This window comes from Homarus americanus, unplaced genomic scaffold (genome assembly GCF_018991925.1).
Source record: "Homarus americanus isolate GMGI-L3 unplaced genomic scaffold, GMGI_Hamer_2.0 scaffold24523, whole genome shotgun sequence".
Classification (NCBI taxonomy): domain Eukaryota; kingdom Metazoa; phylum Arthropoda; class Malacostraca; order Decapoda; family Nephropidae; genus Homarus; species Homarus americanus.
Genome location: NW_024744357.1, coordinates 4093088 through 4119441, shown reverse-complemented (window position 1 = coordinate 4119441; position 26354 = coordinate 4093088). Strand labels below are relative to the sequence as shown.

Below are 26354 nucleotides of genomic sequence, written 5' to 3'. Positions count from 1 at the left end.
CTGAGTAATATGTTCATATACAGTAGTATAGCATAGACCTTTGACAGAATTACAAGAGACAGCTTTTACGGTCTGGCAAAAAAAATACCTTTAATGCACTAAATATACCGGTAATAATCTTTCATTCTTTTAAATCAACTTAGGAAATATGAATGCATAAGATTCATAATGAAACGGAATTGTTAATCTTTCTTACTTTTCAAACAACCTTTAAGACCCGCCATGTCTTGCTAGTCTTAACTTGTTAGTAATTTAGCATCATGCGTATTTTACTTTATTAATTTATTTATTGATGCAGTATATGTGCTAATTTGGGTTGCTTAGAGAAGGATTATTAAAATGTGGTAAATTCCGGGATTTTCAAAAATTTTCCTGAGATTAATTAATTTATTTATTGGCCGGGATCCCTGGACAGACGCCCCAGTTGGTATAAGGTACAGTAAATTGGGCCTGGCCAGACGTTGCTTGGGCCGTTAATAACAAAGTGTAAACCCTTGTTGTTCAAGTTTGATTGTATTGTAATTGTTTGCACACACACAGTAGTAGTTTGTGTGTGTACACACACTACTACTACTACGACTTTGCTGTCACTCGGAATCGAGTATGACGATCATCCAGCTATGATACAATGATATGAGTTATTAGGGATGTCACCTTCATTGGTGACTTTTGAGGTGACTAAAGAGGCCGATACGGGACCGGCAGAGTCATTCACAGATGTTGCACATGTGGAGGGCTACATCTAATGCGGGAGGGGCGGCAGCAGCATCTTTACGGCGTGGGCACTTGTCTGCGTCGGTTTGCAGTCGTGCTATTTCGAAACACCTTTTCATGTGGTGCTCCTTCAAGCGTTACGGTGTGGAGTAATCGTCTCCCAGGTGAGGGGGTCGATTTGGCACTTTTTAGATTTGTCTTAAGACTATCCTTATACCTTTTCAGTTGCCCACCAGTGTTACATTTACTATTCGTTAGGTGACTGTACAGTAGCTGCTTTGGCAGTCTACTGTCGTCCATGTGGGTAACATGGCCAGTCCAGCGTAGTTGTTCATGGATAATGGTAAACTCAATGCTCCTTCAGTTGGTGTCAGCGAGAATACTGGCATTTGTTCTCTTGTCTTCCCAACGAACTCGGAGTACGGAGCGTAGACTACGTTGGTGAAAGTTTCCAAGTGTCTTGAGGTGCCTCCTGTATGTGACTCATGTCTCGATGCCATATAGCAGGGTGGGGAGGACCACTGCTCGATATACGTGTAACTTTGTAGATAATTTCAGCTCCCTACAGCTGAAGACATGGGTATGGAGTCTGCCAAAGGCTTGAGACGCACATCTGATCCGATGTTGAATCTCTTCATCGATGTCTGCGGCGGTGGACAGGTCGGAGCCGAGATACTGAAAGTGGGCAACATTAGTGAAAGCAGTACCGTTGAGTTGGATGGATGGTGGAGGTGTGGCTGGGCCAGGGGCAGGCTGAAAGAGAATCTGAGTCTTACGTGCATTCACCATAAGGCCGAAGTGTGTATACGCATCTGCATAGGTGTTCAGGATCTCCTGTAGGTCGCCTTCAGTGTGAGCGACAAGGGTGAGGTCGTCTGCATACTGAAGTTCAGTAATGGAAGCTGCCGACACCTTTGTTCCTGCCTGGAGTCGTCTTATGTTGAAAAGATCCTTCATCCGGTACTGGATGTCCACCCCGCCGGCTAAATTGGCACTGGCACGAGTAAGAAAGGCAGCCAAGAAAATAGAAAAGAGAGTTGGTACAGTACACATCCTTGTTTTACCCCCGTTTGGATGGGGAAGAAGTCAGAATGGGTGCCGTTGTGTAGGAAACTGCCGTTCATGCCATCGTGGAGTTGCCTTACGATGGTGATGAATTTTGGGGGGCAGCCAAAACGGCTGAGGGTCCGCCAGAGGGCTTCCCTGTTGACCGAGTCGAAGGCCTTGGTTAGGTCGATGAAGGCCATGTACAGGTCACAGCGCTGTTCTCTGCACTTTTCCTGTATCTGGCGGGCAGCAGAGATCATATCAGTGGTGCCACGTGCTGGTCTAAAGCCACATTGAGATTCTTGGAGGAAGTTTTCCGCCTCAGGTAGTAGTCTGTTTAGGAAGACTGGCGATAATCCTGCCAGCTATGGACAGCAGCGAGATCCCACGGTAGTTGCCACAGTCTGACTGGTCTCTCCTGCTCTTATAAATATTGACGATGGAGGCGTCTTTAAGAGCTTGGGGGATTTCCCCCTTTTCCCATATATTCCCCAGGAGAGAGTGGAGACGGCTGGTAAGCAGATGTCCTCCTGCGTTATACACCGGCTGGGATTCCATCAGGCCCTGAGGCTTTGTTATTTTTCATCTGTTTGATGGTAGTAGCAGGGCGGATCCAGGGGGGGGTCCTGGGAGTCCGGACCCCCCTTTTTTATCAGAAAATTCCAATATTTTTTCTTTAATGCAGTATTCTACTCAGGCGCTTTTGTATAGTTAAAAGTAATTACTGCTGACCTCAGAATATCTCCTAATATCAAGTGCACATGGCCTCAAAATAAAAATGCCCACGATATTGGTCAGATTTCGAAAAAAAATTCAAGGGCCCCCCCCAAACCCCCACAGCTGGGTGGGCTCGCTGTGCTCACCATGTTCTTAGTCCTCACTTTTGATATTCCTGGATCCGCCCCTACACACACACACACACACACACACACACAAAATAGCGTATAATATTGCATCTGGTCTGATACTGAATGAGTTCCACTTAAATCCTCGTTAAACCTAATCTCTTTGGAGCATTTTTGTTTTATTGTAGTGTAACGCTAAGCTATAAATACATGTAATGGTCAACAAAGTATTATAAATAGCCTAGTTGCTTCCGTTGTTGCCTCTCGTCACAGAATATAAATAGCCAAGACCAAGAGTCAGCGCGCAGTGGTGTGAATCCTTGAGTGTGTTCAGGCTTCCTCTTTGGTCCTGAGAATAACCTTGGTGCTATGCCTTGACTCCTTAACGTGTCTAGATAATCAATCCATAGCCTCATATACGTCCTGCAATCTTAACCACAAAACTAACAGTAATATAATTTAAACTTTATATCTGTTTTATCATTGTCGAGACGATTGTGAAATGGAACTTTTTCCTAATATTGATTTTTTTTAAGGAGGTTCTCTCATTTTTTTTATTATGCAAGTTATTAGAATTTATAGTATGAAAGTTGTATCGTTGCAAGAATAATATAAGGAGTGATGGGTGGGTGTAATAGTGGGTGGAAGGTGATGACTGCCAGTTCTGGGAGGGACAATAATCCTGCTAACCATCAGAGAACATCAGAAAATACAAAACACCGTCCAGTTGTCTTGTCGGTGACTGAAACTAAGACCTGATGAACGATATTTAATAACCTGAGCGGTTGTTGTGCTTCAGACAAGAACAAACATTAACTAAAAGGTAGTCCTGATAGCGTTCCGATAGCACTAAACAAGAATATGGTTTCATTTAATGCCAGCGCTGTAAAATGAGATACCTAGTACATTATTATTATTATTATTATTATATATTTTATTATTTTTATTATTATTATTATTGTTGTTGTTGTTGTTGTTGTTGTTGTCGCTTGTGATTCCATAGTCGCGGATTCGTATTGACTTAACGACATAAGAGAAGGTTGTCTGACTCGTATGCTGTTGTCATTCCGGGGTGGAAGAGAGGAAGGAGGACGAGGAAACCAGCGTCCCTGTGTGTGTCCTTTCTCTGTCCTTGAGGGAGTCAGAGAGGTGGTTAGTGCTCTCTCCTGTAGATGATGAGAGTGTTGATGTGTTGGCCAAGTCTGGTGCCATGACTCAACCATCCCACACCATTCACTCAACGGCACCACAACACGCCACATCACACAGTCTTAACCACACTACACCACACCACTCACTCACTCAACTACACCATACCACCCACTCACTCACCCTCTGTATTTCCAGGAGATTGAAAACATCCGAAGAAACGAAACTAACGGCAGCACTCACACGCACAAGTGACTGTGGGACCCTTTACAGTTGAACAAGAGGGTGATTTTAATACAAGTTTATAAGCATCGCATTACTCAATCAAAAGTCTATATATGGATTTAACTGATGGTCATTTTTTTTTTTAACAGGGATTAGTCCACCCGGACACAGGTCACTGACCCACATCAGAGCCTGGGGTGGCTCTTCTTCTGTCCAACTATTAGATAGGGTGGAATCAAAGGCATTTCGTCTTATTAACTCTCCTCCTTTAGTCGAAAATCTCTCTTCCCTTTCTCTTCACTGCAATGTTGTTTCACTCTCTCTCTTTTACAAGTACTTTAACGGGCAATGTTCGGTGGATTTGGCATCCTGTGTACCGCCGGCAAGGCAGTAGGCTCGTAACTTTCGTCTTGCCCGTGTACTGCTCACTACATTGTCATTCCTAAAAAACCCCTTTAATTCATATTACGCTACATAACATTCAAATCCACCGCGCTTGTAGAATCTCAGAGAATGGGAGTCATTGATAAAGACAACTCACCGAATGAATGCTTCGGGATTATTTGATGAATTGTACCCAGGTACGGGTTATATAATATTAATTGTATGTATTCATAGCATTAAGGAGAGACGTGTTTTTCCCACTCGTTACACTCAGGATCCCTCTCAGTAAGTCCCGCCTTCGAACACAGCTGTCAATATGCGTTTATTCCACTTCCTCCTAGCAAACTCAATCTTGAATTAGTTATGTAAATCCACTTTAGTAATTCGCCAGACCTTTGTCAACTGAGGGTCATCCTTGAATGAGTAACAGATGAGTTGTATATAATCCCTGTCATTGCGTGAGTAGCGATCGCTGGCAAACACAGGGGTATATATACCATGAGTAAGGGAGACCGAGCGTCCCCCCCCCCCCTGACACCTGATCTCACCGTTTGCCTCCAGATCTAATTTGTGGTTCTCGGATCACCCCACGATAGCCCCGGAGCCAGTAGATTCCCAGCAGGGAGCCATATATCGACGATGTCGTTGATTCAACATGATCGAGACGGCAGGTCCACCTCGTGGGCCGAGGGCCCCAGACCCGCCTCGTGTCGGAGTGTAACCGACCACAACAGCATCCATCAGTTGTTTGAGACGCCAGTGCTATACCCTGGGACATGCCTTGGAGTTATGGTTCACAGTGTGGTTGTATGTGTTTGTTAATAATTACCCCATGTTGGGTAGTGGACCCATGTCGGTGTTTGTATCAGTATTAGCGTGTTGTGAGTGCATCTCCTATGCACTACCAACAGTCTGTGAAGTACCATATGCCAGTTGGTCTTATAACTGGATGTAATGAGAAATACCTAGTAATGTGGGAGAAGTAAAGTGATCTGCAAGGAGTTGCCATGTAACTATGTATTGTGAGTAGGGACAAGGAACTGGTCCTGCTATGTAATGTAATGTGACACCAGTAAGATTGTGCATGGTAAGAGTGTAATATCTAAGTAATTGTTGTTGGGTAAATAAGAAATACAGAGTCTGCAATAAGCCCAGGAGTTGAGCCTGGTAGTTATATGTTAATAATATCTCTTTTCCCTTTGATTTTATATTAATAAACTTGTTCCTTGTGTATTTTAGGAGTATTCATTTCTCCCACAGTAGTTACCTTTATTTCAGTCCAAGTGACCCTGATATCAGAATTACACTACCCATGTGCCTAGACCATCGACATGCTACCAAAAAGAACTGAGGTTAGGTAGTACCAAATATGAACTGAAGTAAGTAGAAAGAACATTTGAAAGAACTAAGACAGGTTGTGGTTTCACCCTTCTTTCCCCTTATCGATCTGGTCAATGAAAAACCTAACCTAATGCCTAGTCCACTCTGCACGCTACCTAACGAGCTACATACTGCCCAGAGGGAGTCTGGTGGCAGCGACCCTTAGAAATTAAGATTAGAGTTAAGTATTTCCCCTTAGAGTTAGTGACCCCGGTCTGGCAGTATACCCGCGGTGCCCACCGTTTCTCTGTGGATGTTGGTCACGCGAGAATAACCCGTTATAGTACACCCTTCTTTCCTCACACAGTCAAACTGTGGAATGCTCTGCCTTCTTCTGTGTTTCCATACTCATACAATCTGTCTCACTTTAAAAAGATGGTTTCCCGGCATCTTCGTGGTGTAAATTAACACAGTATAATCTTTTTCTTCTCTATTTTCAATTTCTTTTTGTTTTTTTGTTTTCTGCCCCCAGGCCCCGTTGTGGGTCGTTTGACCTGTGCCCGGGTGGGCTAATTCCCGCAAAAAAAATATGTAAGAGAAAAACTTGAGACCCTGCAATTTTGTGCAAATGAGGCAGAAAGTCAGATGAGCAACCTGGGACTTGGTCACAATTTTTGTGATGCCATATGGCAGCAGGGTCTACCATTAGACAACACAATATGTTTCCAATATCTTCCCAGGCGGTAACCTAAAGATTCTATTAGTGCAAAACTGTCACAGCTATAACTTGTTTTAGAGTGAGAATTGTGGAGTCTTGGAATAACCCGTCAGAGAATATAATTACAGCATCACGTGTAAGTTCCTTTTATTCCAGACTTGACCAACACTGGCATTATGTTCAGGCACAGTACAGCCAAGGAGTTCTTACCGGCCCACCACTTGTCAACAGTGTGTAATAGCGAAGTAACCGACTGGCCAATACTCGCGTGGGTGAGTGACAAGTGGCAAGGATATTACCGTAAATATACTCGTATGTTATCAAAACCCACTTTTCCGTTCGCCTCAACCGCTTATGGGATTTTGAGACAACATAGATACGTATTTCTTTATATTTGATGTCGAACTTGAAACCTTTTTTTTCATATATTTAGAATAATTTATCGCATGCGTTTTTATATATATTTAACAAGTTCTTCTATGGAAATATAGATGCGTCAAGTGAAAATGGGTGAACACTGCACTCAACCATCTTCACTCCCCCAACTGTAACGTTAGGTATCTATTTACAGCTGTTTGATTAATTAGTGATGTGTCGCATGAGTTTGTGTTGGGTTCGTAGTGTTATAGATTTAGTGTTAGATCAGTGGCGTGTTAGAGTGGTTGATAGGTTAGATTAGTTGCCTGTTGGATGAATTTGTTAGATTTGCTGATGCTATTTTTCTTTATTCTTCTTCCTTGGTTATATACAAAATGTTGCTACCATGACACGTTCTTGCTCGTCCATCATAGTTACGACCAACAAAAACAAACTGAAAAATAGAAGTACAATTATTAAAGTAGATATATTGGTAATAAAAGACATTTCATGTTCACCTATTGGGTCAAATACTAGTGTTTTAAATTTTTTTAGTTATAGTTTAAGACTTACCGTTTTCTATATAGTTAATTATCGAGTGTTTATAGAAAATTTTTGTTTTATAGGGATAACCATAATAAGTTTTAAATTTTCGGTTTATCTCTTTAAGGGTAACCAGTAATTTATCACACAAATTTTTTGGTCAGTTTATAGTAACACACCGGTCTTTATTTCGAGATTAAAAATAGGTTTTTCTTATGGTTTTTGATGAGTTTCGAACGAATTTGATATCCATTTCCTCCGGAAATCACTTGTTCTTTTTAGACCCCCCCCCACCCACCCAACAATCATAACGGAACAAGTTTGATTTTTTCTTTTTCGAATAAATCAAATAAATCAAATACTATCCAACCAACAAAACCTAACCTAACCTAAACCCCGTTCTTCATGCCACCACATCTTACTTTAATCTGTAAAACTATTGACTGCCAAATATGCTGTTCTTCGCGCAGTGTACACTGGTTACTACACTTTGGACAAAGAACTGTATTCGGTAATACACCGCGTTTTATAAAAAAAGATATTGCCTCACTATTTTTCTGGTGTAACTCTGCAATTGGCGCAAAATGATCATTCTCACAATTTATGCACAGCTCTTCCACTGTTGAGCCATATCCATTACTCAAATTTCAAATCTCCGCTAGCCAATAAGAAATTCCCACTTCACCCCCCGCACATGCGCTGTTGACGCTTAAGAGGCGAAGAAGGTCCGGAGCGATGCGTGAGCGGGTGTCAGACCTCCAACGCCAGATGCAAACAAGACATGGCGACACTTATAAATGAGCAAAAGTAATAATCTTGAAAAATTAATATCTCGGTTATCCTTAATTTCCGGTGGAACTATCATAGAAGAAAAATGTCTTAGAATTATCTAAGCATTACGAAATACATATTAATAACAACGAAAGAAAGACCGGTGTAAAACTATAAATTCAAAAAAAATTTATTCTATAGGTAAGAGCTCAAAGTACTCTAGGTAGGGTGGGAAAATGATTGGTGTTCCTCTGGCTTCTCCCCCCAATAGTGTAATGCTACAGTGGTCGGTAGGCTGGGTTTGGGCACCGCGCTCCAGTATGTTGACGATGGCCAACCTACAGGCAACAAACAGGTCTGTGTGTGTGTGTCTCTCTCTCTCTCTCTCTCCTGTCTGTTTTTCTCTTCTTTGATTATTCTTGTTCTTTAGTGTACGTTATCATCAGGTTTTCTTCCTAGTGTCGTTTTATATATAATTCGTAAGGTTGGTAGTTATAAGCTTGGTAGGGTTGGTAGTGGTAGACAGAAGGTTTATGACATCAATGGAAGTGAAACGACTGTGGACAATAAACACATACTTCTGGGTAGATCTTTACACCATGACTAAAAATTGCAAAAAAAATAATTCTTTCTCGGATTCGTTGTATAATGTTGCTGACGTCATGAAACAATACCCTTACTTTGTGGCTTCGCTGATCCTGTCTTGTGATTGGCCAAGTAATCCTAGCCTGCTGTTATTGGTTCCGGAGATGCTGTCTTTTAATTGGCTGCAGAGGCCTCTAGCTTGAGGTCGGCCAACTTGGTTCTCAGTGATCTGGTTACCGTCAGGGGGGGGAGAGGTAACCGCGCGCGGGTATATTAACCGAACCACCTTTATAACTGAGGCAACAACATGGCTGTCTACACAATACACCACTCCCATGCTCACAATATGCTGAGGTTCTTAATGATCAATGAAATAAGCTGGGGACTAATCATCAGGTAAAATGAACTAGGGTGCTTAATCATCGGGTAAAATAAGCTGGGGTGCCTAATCAGCTGATATAAGCTGGGGTGCAGACTCGTCCTTTAGGAGGGGGGGCGAACGGGGCGACCGCCCGGGGCCCCGCGCGTGTGGGGGCCCCACTGGGCCCAGCAATAGACCCAGTGACCTCGCACACATTACCTGTTGAGCTTACCATCCATAGCGACAGTCCCATGGGGGTTGGTGGGGGTGGGTTCCCCTGACCGCATAATCTGACACTAGTGTGGGGCCCCCACAGTGGCTGAGTTGCCCCGGGCCCCGCACCCTCTTAGGGACGGCCCTGCTGGGGTGCCTAACCATCAGTAGGAATGGCGGTAAGATGTTCAAACTAATTTATTTATTTTTTTTATTCTTAACGATGAAGTAAGTGGTGAAGAATCCCACTCCCAGCTGACGTCTTGTGCAGGAGAAAAATTTTAAGAAGATCATTAGGCATTATTCCATCTTGGGGAAAATTATATTAGTGGAGTAAAAATCCTTCATCCCATTTTGGAGTATCCTAAAAAAATCTTAGGTAATAACAAAAAATAATCCATATAAGTCCATCTTGTGATATCCTGGTAAAAAAATCCAAATGACTGCAACCTACTTTGTTCTTAACAATGTTTTTTATTCTATTTAAGGAGCAATTGGGCTGAATATCAGCATTAGGGTGTTGGTTGTGATGAGACGCCCAGTGTGGAGAGGAATTATTTGAGGGTCTCCATTTCATTGCCGGGGCATGACAGGTACCCGTCAACTTCCATTAGCCCCTGAGGTTGATGAGGCTTTATTGAAGCCTTGTGATTGGCTGCTTCAACTCCAGATTCGAGAATGTTCGAGAATGTAACGGAACTCTTTCCGTTGATCAATATGTAGTGGAGTAAAATTAATTTACTTATAAGATACTTAAGTTAAAGTTAAAGTACTCAACCTAAAATACTTTTTAAAAACTATATCCATGAAAAAAATATTTACCTGTAAATAGAGTAATGAAGTAAATATACTTCGTTACTTTTCATCTCTGGTGTTTTGTCCATCACTGTTACTCTCTCTCCAGTTAATCAGGGACAGAAACATTATACTGTAAGACTTTTGTGTAGCCTTGCCCGGCTCTTGTTATAACTCGGCGCTGAAAAGTCCTGGAGACAGGGAGGATGGTCGGCTTAGGCTCGTAGAAAACGGAGATATTGGTGGGGTAAAAAAATAAAACCTCTGCAAAGTGACCTGGACGAGTGAGTGTTTTTTCTGTTTGTTTTTTCATTCTTTATTTTCTTTATTTGTCTTCTTTTTTCTTTTTTCTTTCTTCTCTTTTTATTTTCTCTCGGATCCTTCGCCAAATTAAGTATTAATAACGAGCACCCGAAGGTTAGACACTCCAGTTTCATCTGGTGTAAGGACTGCGTAATTAAATTTATAAACCTAAGCCACGACACCAACATGGTATGGAAGCAACAACGAGACTCAACTTTAAACTAGACACTTTGTATTAGTTAGTCCTATTTAGGGGAGGGAAATTCCTGTACAGGTGTTTTGGGACGTCTGGACACACACACTACTACTACTACTTTGATGTCACTCGGAATCGAGTATGATGATCATCCAGCTATGGTAAAATGATATGGCTTATTAGGGATGTCACCTAGGTTAGTGAGTTTTGAGGTGACTAAAGAGCCCAATTCGGGACCGGCAGGGTCGTCCACATTCGTTGCACATGTGGAGGGCTACATCTACTATGGGAGGGGCGGTGGCAGCGTCTTTCCGACGTTGACGCTTGTCTGCCTCGAAATGCAGTCGGGCTAACTCGAAAGTATTGACACCTTCCCGTGTGGTGCTCCTCCAAGCGTTACGATGTGGAGTAATCACTCCCAGGTGAGGGGGTAGATTTGGCACCTTTTCACGTTTGTCTTAAGACTATCCTTATACCTTTTCAGTTGCCCGCCAGCGTTACGTTTACTATTCGTTAGGTGACTGTAAAGTAGCTGCTTTGGCAGTCTACTGTCGTCCATGCGGGTAACATGGCCAGTCCAGCGTAGTTGTTCGTGGATAATGGTAGCCTCGATGCTCCTACAGTTGGTGTCAGCAAGAATGCTTGCATTTGTTCTCTTGTCTTCCCAGCGAACTCGGAGGATGGAACGTAGACTACGTTGGTGAAAGTTTTCAAGTGCCTTGAGGTGCCTCCTGTATGTGTCCCATGTCTCCCTGCCATATTGTAGGGTGGGCAGGACCACTGCTCGATATACGTGCAACTTTGTGAATCATTTCAGACACACACACACACAACTGCTTAATGACACGGGACGTACAGTAGAAAACAGCTGTAAGTGTTAAGACAAAGGACTCGGTAACATACACGTCTGTCTTGGAAACCACTCATAATTTAATAAACTATTGGATCACATGAAGAATAGCCACTCCGGGTTATATTAATTATTTAAGCCTTAGGGCTAGATTAGTTTATATTATGGTTAATATTGAGGTGAATAAACAGGAAGGCTAATGTTTATGTGATCCAAAATATATTCATTCATTAGTTACTCTTGTGCTCTGGTAAGGTAAAGTATTCCTACCAGTGGCGTGTCCAGGGGTCGCCTGGGGTGGCCACGCCCCCCCCTGAAATCTGATTGGCCACCCCAGTGCCCCACTCCCCCCCCCCCCACTCAGAAGTGGTGAGATGACAGCTTAAACAAGGGAAACTTTTTAGCAATTTTGGAAATGATTGCAAAGCATTACTCATTGGTAGGGAAAAATGAAGGCCAGTGGTAATGCTAGATATACCAGCAGTATAATACAGAATGAAATTCTAGAATGTTTGGCAAATGTGGTGCGTGACACTATAAGTAAAGGAAAGTGAAGTGTTCTATGCTATTGTTGACGAAACAAAAGACCTAAAGAAAAAAGAACAGCTGTAGTTAGGTACTATTATAATGGGGCCGTGCATGGATTCAAACAAGCCATCCTTTTAGATGCTGAGCACTCACAGAAAAGATCATCCTCTGCCAGGAAAGGTATGGGATAGAGTATAGATCTAATCTCATTGGGCAAGGTTATGGTGGGGCAGCAGTAATGAGTGGGGAACACTTTGGAGTGACAGTCAGAATGAAAGCAGAAGCTAAACATGCTTTCTATGTACACTGTAATGCACACTGCCTTAACCTGGTGCTAGTTGACACTGTGAAGTCAGTTCCTGAGGCTGAATGTTTTCGTTTGTTTTTTCGCTGCTTCAGAAGCTCTACGTGTACACCAGAAGTGGGTGGATGTTCAGAGGGAAATGTACGGAGGTGAGCCCAAAAACTTAGCGACACCAGGTGGGCATGTAGGTACTTGGCTTGTACACCAGGTGGGCATGTAGGTACTTAGCTTGTACACCAGGTGGGCATGTAGGTACTTGGCTTGTACACCAGGTGGACATGTAGGTACTTGACTTGTACACCAGGTGGGCATGTAGGTACTTGGCTTGTACACCAGGTGGGCATGTAGGTACTTAGCTTGTACACCAGGTGGGCATGTAGGTACTTGGCTTGTACACCAGGTGGACATGTAGGTACTTGACTTGTACACCAGGTGGACATGTAGGTACTTGGCTTGTACACCAGGTGGGCATGTAGGTACTTGACTTGCAGGAATCTAATGGATAGATTACCTGCTGTATTACACTACGTGTTATGCATGAGATAGACCTTGAAAACAATTGAGACAAATCTGTAGAGGCCGAGGTTTCCTAACACAAATACACCTCACATTTATTGGTCTTCTTGCAACTTTTCCAAAACTCCTTGGGGATACCAAGTTGCTCTCCGACATACTACAATCACCTTCGCTTGACCTAGCTAGGGCAGTGGATTTGGTTGAAGCACTTCAGGATACAATTCAGAAGTTCAGGAATGAGTCATTTGTTAAGGAGCTATGGAAAGGCATTGTAGACACTGCTGATCAGTGCAATGTCGTTGCTGAAAATGTTGAGAAGAGGTCACAAAAAGTCAATTGTAGACTGGGTGGGGCTATTGTAACATCCACAATAGGTGTAATGTTGGTGACAAACACAGCTTCAGGAGGAGGATATTCTACACCCATCGTGGACACCATTGTTTGTGAGTTGCAGAGACGCTTCTCTAAACCAAATTGTGACATCATGAAAGGAATATATGCCCTGGACCCAAAGAGCAAGAGTTTTTTGGAGGAGGAAGCTGTGATGTTGAAGATCTCAGCCATAACCTGCACCAAGCAAAGATGATTTGGGAAAGGAGAACTCAAAGTGGAATGCAGAAGCTGTCCATTATGTTAAGAGCTAACGGTGTTCCTAGAGCCCTACAAAGAGGTCTTTAATGAACTGTTCCGTCTGTGCAGGATTGCCTTGGCCCTCCCAGAAAGCAACGCTGTCTGTGAGCGCAGCTTCTCATCTCTTAAACTCATAAGGAGCCATTTGCACACAACTATGGCAGACAGCAGACTGAGTAACCTGGGTGTTCTCACTATTGAGGCTAGAAGAGCTAAGCCATTAGACAAGGACGAGTTTATTAAAATGTTCGTTATTCAGCAGACTGTTCTAAAGGTGTACAGTATATAGCTCTGTAACTGTTCTAAGGTGTACAGTATATAGCTCTGTAACTGTTCTAAGGTGTACAGTATATAGCTCTGTAACTGTTCTAAAGGTGTACAGTATATAGCTCTGTAACTGTTCTAAAGGTGTACAGTATATAGCTCTGTAACTGTTCTAAGGTGTACAGTATATAGCTCTGTAACTGTTCTAAGGTGTACAGTATATAGCCCTGTACCTGTTCTAAAGGTGTACAGTATATAGCTCTGTAACTGTTCTAAGGTGTACAGTATATAGCTCTGTAACTGTTCTAAGGGTGTACAGTATATAGCTCTGTAACTGTTCTAAGGTGTACAGTATATAGCTCCTTGTAACTGTTCTAAGGGTATACATATATAGCTCTGTAATCATTGTTTCTAAGGTGTACAGTATATACTTGTAACTGTTCTAAGGTAAAAGGGTATATAGCTCTGTAATCGTTTCATGTACAGTATATAAGTTTCAACTGTTCTAAAGGTGTGTACAGTATATAGCTCATAACTGTTTCTAAAGGTGTACAGTATATGTTCTGTAATCGCCCTATGGGTGTACAGTGCATAGCTCTGCAAATCGTTTCCAAAGGTAAAAGGGTATAGCTCTGTAACTGTTCTAAGGTGCGTTGAAAGTATATAGCTCGTAACTGTTCTCTAAGGTACAGCATATATTCTGTAACTGTTCTAAGGTAAAAAGCAGTATATAGCCTGTAACTGTTCTGTTGGGTGCAATATATATAGCTCTGTAACTGCTCTAAGGTGTACAGTATATAGCTCTGTAACTGTTCTAGTGTACAGCATATAGCCGCTCTGCAAAATTGTCGTAAGGTGTACAGTATATAGCCTGTAATCAGTTCTAAGGCAAGGTATACAGCTCTGTAACTGTTCTATAAAGCAAAAGTATGCGCTCTGTAACTGTTCTAAGGGTGTACAGTATATAGCTCTGTAACTGTTCTAAGGTGTACAGTATATAGCTCTGTAACTGTTCTAAGGTGTACAGTATATAGCTCTGTAACTGTTCTAAGGGTGTACAGTATATAGCTCTGTAATATAAGGGTTGTGGCTTTGAGCTTTATGTGGATTTTTTGTTCTTTTTTGTGCTCTTGTGTTACAGTGTGATGTTGACCAATATTCATTTTATTATTGAAATTTAATTTATATTTTATTTATATTATATTCAATAAACGGAGTTAAGTGGATTATTACCTTACCATATGTCCTAATTACTCTTAGATGATTATTAGGTTGCTGTGGTATGACCTCATTTGGACATTACTGGTGTTGTATGTTCATATATCATCCTGGCCTTGGGCTCAAACATGGAAATAGATAAATGTCATGAGTTTGGAAATTGATGTATGAATTATATCAACAGGAAGATGTACAAACCTAACTTGAAGCATTAAATTCATTGAACCGCTGTATTTACGAATTTCCATCACCTGGCATTCATTTGAAATTTTATATGCCTCCCCCCTCCCCCCCACACACACACACACACACACACACACACACACACACACACACACACACACCGGGTCTGTGCCCCACCTTGGCCACCCCATCCAAAATATCCTGGACACGCCACTGATTCTTACAATACTTGGTGTGGTGTAGACGTCAAATACGCTGTGCCCGTAAGTTTTAAATATAGTCGAACTTTACCATTTATACACGATAGTTTAGAGATAAATGTTGTTAATACTTTACAGATAGCATGTAGATAGATATCGTTTTGTTGTCTTAGAATTTACATTTAGATACTACAATTCCGTAAATACAAGAAAGCATTAAAAAGAAAAGAAAAAGCCGAATGATATTTTTCCTGCGTGAAGGTCGACTCATACGTGTTTGTCAAGAAGCCAGCGTCCAGCCTAGCAGAGGAATAGAGGTGTGTTCGTGTGACTAATAGTGATGTTTTTGTGTCTAGGGGTAAAAAAAAAAGAAGAATTAGTTTGATTAATAGGATTTGATTTAATTTGAATATCCCTTCCCCTCTCTCCGTTCCTCCACTCCCTAATACCTTTCTCCAATTCTTTTCCCATACCCTTTCCTTCCTCTTCCACCATCGACACTTCTTTACCTCCTCCCTTCCTACCTTTACACCCCCTCCCTCCTTCATTCATCTCCCCATCTCGAATTTCTCATCACATAATCCCATATTCAGCTTCAGAGAGTTCCACACCACAGCCTCGTATCCAAACTCCAGCTAGGCTATCATGTTTACGCCTTGTCCGGGTATAGTCATTCGCCTTGTGTTGAGTCAGACCCGCCAGCATAGATAGAAGTACAGCGAACAATATACAAAATTTACTGGGATTTTATGTAAGAATGCTGTATCATCTTATACAGGGTCAAATTAGACCCAAGTTTCTTAATAAACCAACTTAACCATAACCAAATGACTGGACCCAAATAGTAAATAGTGAGGGTTTAGGTTAGGGTGTGTGGAGAGGAGAATGGTAGCCATTATTGTATCACCCACTCACCTCCCTCTGCCAGTTCAGTTCACTAACGCCAGTGTTGTGTTACAGTTGTGTTTCGTGGGTCAGGACTGCCAGAGGATACCCAGCATCCTCGGTGCCACCTATGGCCTCCAGACGAAGCGACTTGACCTCTCTTACAACGCCATCCGGTAAGTCTCCCTCCTTCCCTTCCTCTTTCTACTCTTCCTCCTCATCTGTCTTCCCCCCAACTCCTGCTCCTCCTCCTCCTCTTACTACTACTACTACTACTACTACTACTACTACTACTACTACTACTACTACTACTACTACTACTACTACTAAAGGCCATCCTCCAATCTTCCATACATGCCCAATTCAAAGCAAGTTTAGTTTACCCTCTGTAAAGGTTTCCTAACATGTACCCTATATTCATGCCCAGGCTACCTTTATCACAACCTTCATCATGCCCTGGCTACCTTTATCAAAACCTCCATCATGCCCAGGCTACCTTTATCACAACCTTCATCATGCCCTGGCTACCTTTATCACAACCTTCATCATGCCCTGGCTACCATTATCACAACCTTCATCATGCCCTGGCTACCTTTATCACAACCTTCATCATGCCCTGGCTACCATTATCACAACCTTCATCATGCCCTGGCTACCCTACTACAAGTTCAAGTGTCGCCCCACAGGTCGTTGGAGGGGCTGGAGAAGTTCCCTTACCTAGAAGAAATCATCCTAGACAACAACTTCATCGATGATAACCTGGTTCTCCCCTTCCTCGCCACTTTACACACCCTCTCCCTCAACAAGAACAAGGTAATGCAATGATTCACAGTGGTAGTAGTTAACTCAGTGGGGGGTTAATATTGACTGTGTTATATTAATTGTTAACATAGTGGGAGGTTATTGACAGTAGTTATCACTGAGGAGTTAACAGTGAACGGTTGGATACTAAATAGGTAATTGTAATAGTATTTTACTGTGTCGTGTTCGTAGTTCACATATTTCTGGGTTAACAATTGTATTGACGGTGTAAGTTTAAATAGCTAAAATATTCGCATCTACACAGGTAACCAATTTGGAGAAGCTGGTGGAACAAATTAGGGAACGGCTGCCCAACCTGCGGTACCTCAGTCTCCTGGGTAACGAAGCCTGCCCCGACCAGCTCTCCTGCGCTGACAAAGATGAGAAGGACTACCGCAGATACAGGTGACGCCACGACGAAGGAGTTTGTGTGTTTTATATTAAGCTTTAGTAATTGGCTTATTGCGTCTGGGTGAAGAAATTGTATTCTGGAGAGACCAAATTGGATATGACTTGGTGGCTTTGAAGATGTGTAATTGGTAGTAAGTCAGATGGACCCCAAGTTTGATTTAGCCTCAACTATTAAGAATGTATTTGTATTGATGCTTAAATTAGGCTGGGAACCTATTTGGTTAGGTTGGGGGCGCATCAGAGCAGGTTAGATTAGGTTAGGTTGGGGCGGATTAGGACTGGGGTTCATGGAAGCCCAGGTGGTCAAACATTGTGTTGTTCAGACCTGGAGGAAACTGTCGAGTGTATGTGAATCACAAGAAGATTGAACACCCTAGTTTTTTTTACCCATTGATTAAACACCCTAGTTTTTTTTACCCATTGATTAAACACCCTAGTGGTATCTATTCTAGGGGGTTAGGTTAAGTTAGGTTAGCATTTGGGTGTTTCAATCATCAGGTAATATATTTAGGGTGTCAAATCTTCATGTGATCCTTCAACCTTGCCTGATTATTTATTTTCATTTCAGTTTTGTGATTTGTTTATCATTCTTCCCTGGCTGGTAGTTCGTAGGAGTGTGTGGAAGTAGTCGGTTGTCTGTTTGTCTATGTCAAGATATAGGTTTTCCCTGAATGACTTGTCAGAGATCTAGTTCACTCATTTCAGCTTGGTTTTTGAATGTGTATTGTGATTGATTCTGGGCTTGGCATTGTTGAACGTCTCGGAATTGTATACAAATATTGAGTTTTGTTTATACAGTATTGGGAGTCGTGTGATGTGGCGGCATTTTGCAGCATGATTGTAGAAATTATTTTCTTTTGTGAGTGTTCATATTATACTCAGTTGCCACTACCACCACCACCGTGCTCAGCGTGTGGTCACCAGGTCTTCTCTGTTTACACTCACTCTCTCACCATAGGTCACTCGGTCCGTCTCTCTAACCATCCCATTACCCATTAAAATTAGATTTATGGTGTTCATATTTGTCTGTCTTGCTGTCTTGCTGTGTATCGTGTTATTCTGTGTCAGTTTCTCTCTTAACCTTCAAACTTCACATCACCAAACCAGTCATAGGAGCGGGAGAGGACACTCTGCTGGTGAAGGTTCTCCCCCTCCCTGTAATCTCAAAGGATATGTATGTCTCTGCCTCACATATCCTCCCTCTGATAATCTATCTCACTTGGATGTCTATCAAGAGTTTATTTAAATTGTGAAAGAAAAAATCCTGTTGTTGTTTTTTCTTCACAACCAAAGATAAGAGAACGAATCTAATTTTAGTGTAATTTTAACAATATTTTTCCTGTGATGTGAAAACTATGCGTATAAATTTTTAGGTCTCTAATTGCTTCCGTTTTGGAGCTATGGTTGGAACAGACAGACACGTCCATTATTATTATAGATTGAGCTCTATAAACCCAGATTGCTTGTTGAGTTGTCCTGATGGTGATTTTGCCTTGCAGACTGTATGTACTGAACCGACTGCCCACCCTCAAGTTCCTGGACTCGACGGGGGTGCGGCGGAGTGAGAGGAGAGAAGCAAGGACTCGAGGCGCCCTGTCCAAAACCGTGCGGCCACAACAAACCTCTCCTCTCTCCTCCACCCAGGCCAAGATGGTCAGTGGTGACTCCTTCCTCTCATCTACTATTTGATAAACCATCTAATAATATACTTTAATATTATTCTCTTACAGCGTTCTTTATTTTTGCTTTTTTCTGTAATATTAAAGCAAATCTCTATTCAGATACTGATGTTCTCCAATTCTAGCTAATTAATGTTTTTATTCCCAAGTTCTCAGTTTCTTTCATTCTTATTCCTTCTTATTCCTTGTACGTTTTTTTTTCTCCCTTTCTCTATATATTTTTTTCTTTTCAGTCTTGTTCTGCTGTAAAATATTCCTTCATGTTTGTTTGTTATTGTTTTTTACAGTGAATTTCTATACTTTCTTACCTTGGGTAGTGTTGGCAGCCGTGTGTGTGTGTGTGTGTGTGTGTGTGTGTAATAATAATAATAATAATAATAATAATAATAATAATAATAATAATAATAATAATAATAATAATAATAATTAACGGTTTATTGAAAAAGTCGGCAGCCCGAAGGCTGAAAATATACATTAGACAAAAATGACTTATTACATACAAAGACATGGGGTGGGTGGGTCGTTTAACAAAAGCTTTCATTACTGAAAGAAGAAGGAACAATGATTGAACATATAAATTATTATAGTTTACAGTTGATGGCCCAGGCCTGGGCTGGTCATGGAGACACCAGGTGGTGAGGTGTTCACGTGGTGTAGTAACTCGTCCTCGGGTGTTGATATGAAGGACCTCACGTGGTCATGGGGACACCGTGTGGTGTGGGGTGGTGTCACAGTACCTCACTCTGCTCGGTGATGTTGTGTTATCTCATAGTCAGGTTCATAGCCGGCCGGCCCTCTGTTGTTCCCAGGGTGGACGGATTCGCACCTCCTTATCAGAAGTTGGTGGTTAGTTCCCAGGGGCGCTTATCTCACTGGTGGGTCGCGGCTTTCACTGGTACTGTCTAGTGCTCAATTCACTGGCTTAAACACTGTTCATCACTGTTCAACACTGATCCCACTTCTTTCCGAAACGAAATTGTCATATTTGATTATGTAGATATCCCGGTGGTGAGGATGGGTCGGGGAGAGGAACTTGGGGAACGGGCCGACATAGGCCAAGGGGGGGGAAGCAGCGTAGCGGGAGCATCGCCTGAATAGGTCTTGACTCTACGGTGGTCAAGGATGTAGTGTGTGTGTGTGTGTGAGAGCCATCTTCTGTGTGTTTGTGAGTAAGTGTCTGTTAATCTGTGTACAGGGGCGGATCCAGGAATATGAAATGGAGGGGGTCCGATATGTTGTGAGTGGGGGAACATGGCAAGCAGACCGAGCCCACCCAGCTGACCAATATCCCATGGGCATTTTGAGGCTATCGTGCACTTGGTATTAGGAGATATTCTGAGGTCAACGAATTAAAGAAAAAGTATTTGAATTCCTGATGAACAAGGGGGGGGGGGGCGGATCTCCACCCCCGGTCCGCCCCTGGTCTATGTACAGTATGTGTCTGTGAGCGGATAATTTAGGTGAGTTGACTAGAAGTTTGTCAGCCGATTCTAAAGTTTGGCAGAAGTCGTCACCTCACCACCCAAGAGATATTTGTATGCTATTTTGATATCACAGAGACATTGTCAAGGGATATTCCTGTTGTATATTATGAAATGGAAATAAGTATATGGTGATGTGTTATGTTTTTGTTGTTGTTGGCAGATATATGATTTGGGAGGAGGTGGAGGAAATCACTCGTCGACAACTTCTGAAGTGAACCACAAGCCCAGACGGTCGGCCATGGACAGGCGGGAACAGAACGGATCAGCTGGTAAACGTGGCACACCAGAACCCATCTCACCAAACACCCATACAGGTGACACCCCAAGTCCTCTTCACGCCTCTCTTACCTACCGTGAGCTGTAATTGAAGATGAACACACACACACACACACACAAGGCATTACCCTGGTGGAGGCGTTGTTATTGTGTGCCCCAGTCTACATGATGGTGTTCTCCCCCCTTCTTACCACCACTCTTTCCATCTTCCTTGTTTTACCTATCTTATCTCCTTCTCTTCCTTCCACCTCACTAGTGTCCCTCCTTTGTTTTCTACCCCCCCCCCACACCCCCTTCATTTCTTCCTGCTTCCCTCCCTTGCTTCTTTCCTCCTTCCCTCCATTTCTTCCACCTTTCTTCCTTCCTCCTTCCCACCTTTCCTCCCTCTCTCCTTTCTTTCCTCTCTACCTCCCGCCTTTCCTCCTTCCCTCCCACCTTTCCCTCCTTCTCTCCCACCTTTCCTTCTTCCTTCCTTTTCTCTCTATACTTTCCACCGTTCTTCTTTCCCTCCCTCCCTCCCTCCCGGCCACGTCCTGAAGTTTGTTGTACACGTCTGGACCAACTTGATCAATGGACTAATCTCATCCATGTCCGTAACCAGATTTAGAGCTCCTCCCTCACGTCTCATCCCCCTTAGGTATAAAGTACAGGTATAGTCAACTACTAAATTCTGTTCGCCCTCCTCTGAACCATGAACCCTGAGATTCACACTCATGTATCCAAAGCAGTAGACTGATACATTACTGCATTCACTCCATAAATGCTTCAGATTCACGAGTCTGAATCTCGGGGTTCGCGGTTCAGGGGGAGAGGAAAACGGTCTTTAGTAATGGACTATATAATAATTCCTGTTCCAGTTCCACTGCAATCTATTCATTTCCAAACAAACATTTTTATATTTACCAGCGTGATAAGATGTCCTCACTTTCCATGTTCCAATATTTATTTTGTGTTTGTTAACTTTTAATCTTTCCATCGCGTCTAATGTACAAGACTTTGTTTTGCTAGAACAGTACTTGCTAGCTCTCGGTGGCACAGTGTCACACTGCCCGCAAGCACGGGAGGCAATGTGGTTAAACCTTTTGGTGACGATGATACAAGAATGTCCAAGAATCATTTATTTTGTCTTTCCAGTAAGCTGGTGTAATTAACAATAATGTATACATTTATAAGGAAGCACCACCTGCATTTCGTATTTTTTTTAATGTACGTATCTTAATGGAGTCTGTTTGTACCATCAGGAGCATACGGCTTCCGGAGGTATCGTTACGTAGGCCAGCACTCGGAGGGTAACCGCTTCATCAACAACGAGGCTCTTTGAGGCGGACGTTCACACACCCACTATCTCCACCTGCAAGATATTCCATTGTCAACAGTGTTTATTATTTACGGAGGATTTAGTTTTGTAACAATACATGCAGTACATGACACTAGCCAGGGTGTTAGTGTGGTTTTTGCTGATTATAGTAAGATTATTATTATCTCTGTACAATATAGGTTTATGCATCACACGGCCCAACTATGGGGAAGTGTGAATGGTTAAGATCCGGAAAAGGTCAACCACAGAACTCTATATTGATTTGTATATAGGGAGATAGACCAATCCCCAAAAATTACTTGTTGAAAATTTCGTCTGATATTTAAATTTTTCGATTTTTTTTCTAATCAATTTAACTTTAAAAAAAGCAAATTTGAAAAAAAAAGTGGGCAGGTCCTTAGAGTCGTAGGAAATTTGGGGTTAAAAACGCGCAAAAAACTGACGAAATGGAACCTAAGCTGTTACAGAAAACTTTAAAAGACTCTAATGTTTAAGAACAGGTGCCTGAGTTTAGGAGCCAAATTAGGATATTTTACAATAGAAGAAATGGTTTTCAGTTGATCAAGAACTTCCCAAAATTGATGGAGGAAAATTTTTTACCAAACAAAAAGATCATAAAAAACCTAACCTAACAATTCTCAAATGTCAGTAAACTGTAATGTACGTGTTTAAAATAACCAAACCAGAGGATCTGACCCAATCTCCTATCCAGGGTGGACCCCCTGCTGTGTAAACTTAACTTAACCCAACAAGACAAAATACAGACAAAGGAACCAAAAGAACCAAACTTGAATTAAAAAAGAAAGTCAGAAAAACTGGAAAATTTTAAATTTCGGACAAAAACTCTATAGAGTAAAGGTTTCTTATCCTTGTTATGCTCTATTTCCTTATATACAAATCAATATAGAGTTCCCTGACTGACGTTTTCCGAATTTTAACCATGTTCAGTGTTTATAGGAACTGAAATGGTGAAGAATTTTAACTTGTTCTTTAATATCACTTAATACCATTTGAATTTTATCATCCAAAGCTTTGAACCTTGAATAGTAATCTTCATCTTTGAGTTTCCTTCCCCCAAATTGTATCATTCCTTTTGTAGGTGTCAGCCATGTAATTTTTTTTTTTTCATAAAGACACTATCAGTCATCTCCCATTTTTTTTTAAGTTTTTGTGTACATGAAGAGACTGTTATATAAAGACCTTCCCTCTACAGTACACTTGTTATCATGATACATTACAATGTCTGTTTTAAATACATGAAAGTTCTTTATGTTTACAAGATGTGGTCGTTTTCCTGTCTACCTAAGATGTGGCCGTGCTCTTCTATAGTTGATTTAGCCCTTTTAAACATTTATCTAATAGCTATGTACTCGTTTTTCTGTCTGCTAGTTGTGGTTGTTTTCCCTTCAACTTTGTAGGAACAATAGGCATTTTACTCACACTTATAGGTGATAGTTGTCCTGGAGTTGTTGAAGTTAGTGATAATATCTATTCAAATCCTACACTTCCTTTGCACATACACAAGGTAGCTGGATTCGATAAAATGTCTTGCTTTACGATGCTCAAATGTTTCATAAACCAAATACTGTACTACTACACCTGATGCGGATGCCCATTGTTTCTTGCTGGCTGAAGGGCACTCTGCTTACTATGTGGTACTTGACTTTCTTTGGTGGTCATATCATCTATTGGGTAAGATCCCATTGATAGGTTACTAGTATGCATCAAACTCTTTCAAAAACAGGGTTGAAATCACCATTTAATTACGTCTGTAGCCACAGAAACTCACTTTCTTATTCGGTACTGCTCTACCATAGCTTTTCATCTCATTACCTACATTTTATATTCACTCTCCTGTGAGATTTCATGTGAAAGGACTATGAAATGCATCTTTAATATCTGAAACATTCCATTCTTCATATGTTAAATAATATTTTTGTCTGCATGACTCAGCACCCCATATTACATACATTTCATAATTCCGGGAGCCTTTTCATGGTCTCTGTTATGTACCTCATCTTCACGCTACTTCAATTAATAATACTACCGTAGTTTATTAGTTTTGGGCCGTCCACCTTGCCACCTCTTATGCTGATGTTGGTGTCCGGGTTAGAGATTTGTTATGATTGTGACAGGTAATTCAGTAGTGTTATTTTTCCTATATTTCAGTCATTATGTCTTGATTCTCTTTATTAGCTTTGTAAGCACTATTTATTATGCTTAGTGAAAGAAAATTTCTTCACTTATATTTTTAAGTCCAAGCAACTTGCTATGTCTTCACTCACTCCTTAACCAAAACAGTATATAAAATTCTTAAGTGTATGTTCCAGTCGTTGTAGATGTAGATATGGTGGGCTGCTGATAAGTTTGGTAGGGACTGCATGTGGCACCCTGCTTGAAATGCAAGGAAGGCCACATAATGTAGACATCCATTCCATGATTTCTTCATAGTTGTTTTGCTACACATTCACAGCGCTCATTTAATCATCCAGTTGTTGATGTAAGACAAATATAATTATTTTATGAATATATATATGAAATACACAAAAGCACTTGGGAAGTTCGTGTTTTCTTTGTTCCTAGGTGGTTATCAATTCAATTTTTCAATTTCAATTGTTTATTCCTTGATAGAGGAAGCGGGATCCTAGTGCTGTCACTAGGTACCCCTGTACAATAACACCAGAAGCACCTGGCAAGTGTGACAAGTATAAACAGTATAAATTTTATAAAGGGGCTTACTAAAGCGTAAGGAAGGAAGGATATTCCTTTAACAAATTATCAATATTATTTACATAATATCTGGCCAGTATGGGGAGGATCATCGTGTCTCCGTCAGGGGGTCGTGGAGTGGTGGTCCAGCAGGCGTCACGGAAGCGTTGTGTGGCGACATCTTAGGGGATAGTGGATAAGGGTGCGGGTGTCGGGTCTTCTGCTAATGGACAAGAGCGTTGCTCAGGGGATGCGGGGATACCAATCTCCCAAGCAAAGTCATACCCAATGATGATACGGGCAGCAATCACGTCCCTTTTCCGCGACCCTTTCCCATAGACATACGAGAGGTCAGGAAGTTTACGGAGAACATCGTACCAGGTGGGCGGGAAGTGGTTATCAGCTTATATATGGATCGCGTGCACCTACTGCACTGTACAGTGATTTATTTGCTCGGGTTAGGTATATAGTACAGTACTGTATAACGTTGACTGTCACAATTTGTCCTCCCTGACACGGGTAACCACCTCAACCTAACCTAAGCCGAGAAATTTTGATAGTACGATATATTAGGAAGGATGTGTGCTGCTATTAGTGTAGCTTTAGTTTTACATGGATGCGACACTGGTGTACCTCAGGTTTTCATTGACAACAGCCAGTTGCTCGGAGATATCTTTTGTGGAAGTGAAGTGGAGGGATTGTTCAGGTTAGCAGACGAGTTGTAATGTGGAAAGTGGATTTGTATGAGATGAAGATTGCACTGACTTGTATAGGTTTAAGAAAGAATGGTAACCAACGTGTAGTCTGCTCGAGATATACTGTACAGTATTGTTATTTCTCTGGGGTAAGTTACTTCCGAAATGTGGACATTAGGTGATGTTCAGTATGCCTTTTGTTGGGAGTCTTTGGATGGAGGAAGCTATTCACTTGTTATGGATGTAGATAGTTGTGATGGGAGTACTGTTGAGTGTATGAGGGTAGTGTTGTATGATGTATTTCTTGTCATGGTGTAATGACCACGGTCATACACGTCAGTTAACGTAAAATCAGACGATTCATATTACGCTCAATAGCCCACAAAACATGTAGCTATGTCTTTTTTATTGAGTCTCCCCTCTGAGGCGTCCGTTTTCTCATCGCTCCCAAACCAGGGTACCATCCATTTTCTCTGACTTCCTGAAACCAACCTCTCTATAAAGTGAATTTGAATATGAGAGAGGACACCATTGTTTTGAGTCAACTTAGAGATGTCTGAGTACAGTTAAAGCATACAAGATCCTTTGTGAGTGATGTTGAAAGCTTTAACTGTCTTTATTGTTAGTAACACTTGTTAAGTGAGTGTCGAGTCTGCCAGTACGAATGGCATCCCATGATATTGTCCCTGGGGATAGCCATGAATTTCCAATTGCTACTGAAGTTAGATTGTTTTGATGCCCAAACATCAGATGTAGTTTAATTAGTGTCAGTTGTCTATTTAAGAAAGTCATTAATCTCCTGAACTATTCTGTCAACCTGTATAATCTCCAACATCTAACGTATCCCCTTGAATAGTTCCTTGTTTGTAGTTTCGCT

General features: G+C 41.7%; 1 protein-coding gene across 3 annotated transcripts in view; it reads left to right on the top strand.

Annotated features, from left to right (window-relative positions):
* LOC121877784 (leucine-rich melanocyte differentiation-associated protein-like) overlaps positions 1-22305 on the top strand; it is a gene marked incomplete at its 3' end in the record, with an annotated part of 39245 nt that extends 16940 nt beyond the window's left edge. For all 3 annotated transcript variants that reach the window (XM_042383647.1, XM_042383648.1, XM_042383646.1), the window contains 6 exon segments: positions 16180-16280; positions 16791-16917; positions 17171-17310; positions 18816-18969; positions 20640-20793; positions 21997-22305. In XM_042383647.1, the coding sequence (XP_042239581.1) occupies positions 16180-16280; positions 16791-16917; positions 17171-17310; positions 18816-18969; positions 20640-20793; positions 21997-22076 (756 nt within the window).
* Positions 22306-26354: the final 4049 nt, after the last annotated feature.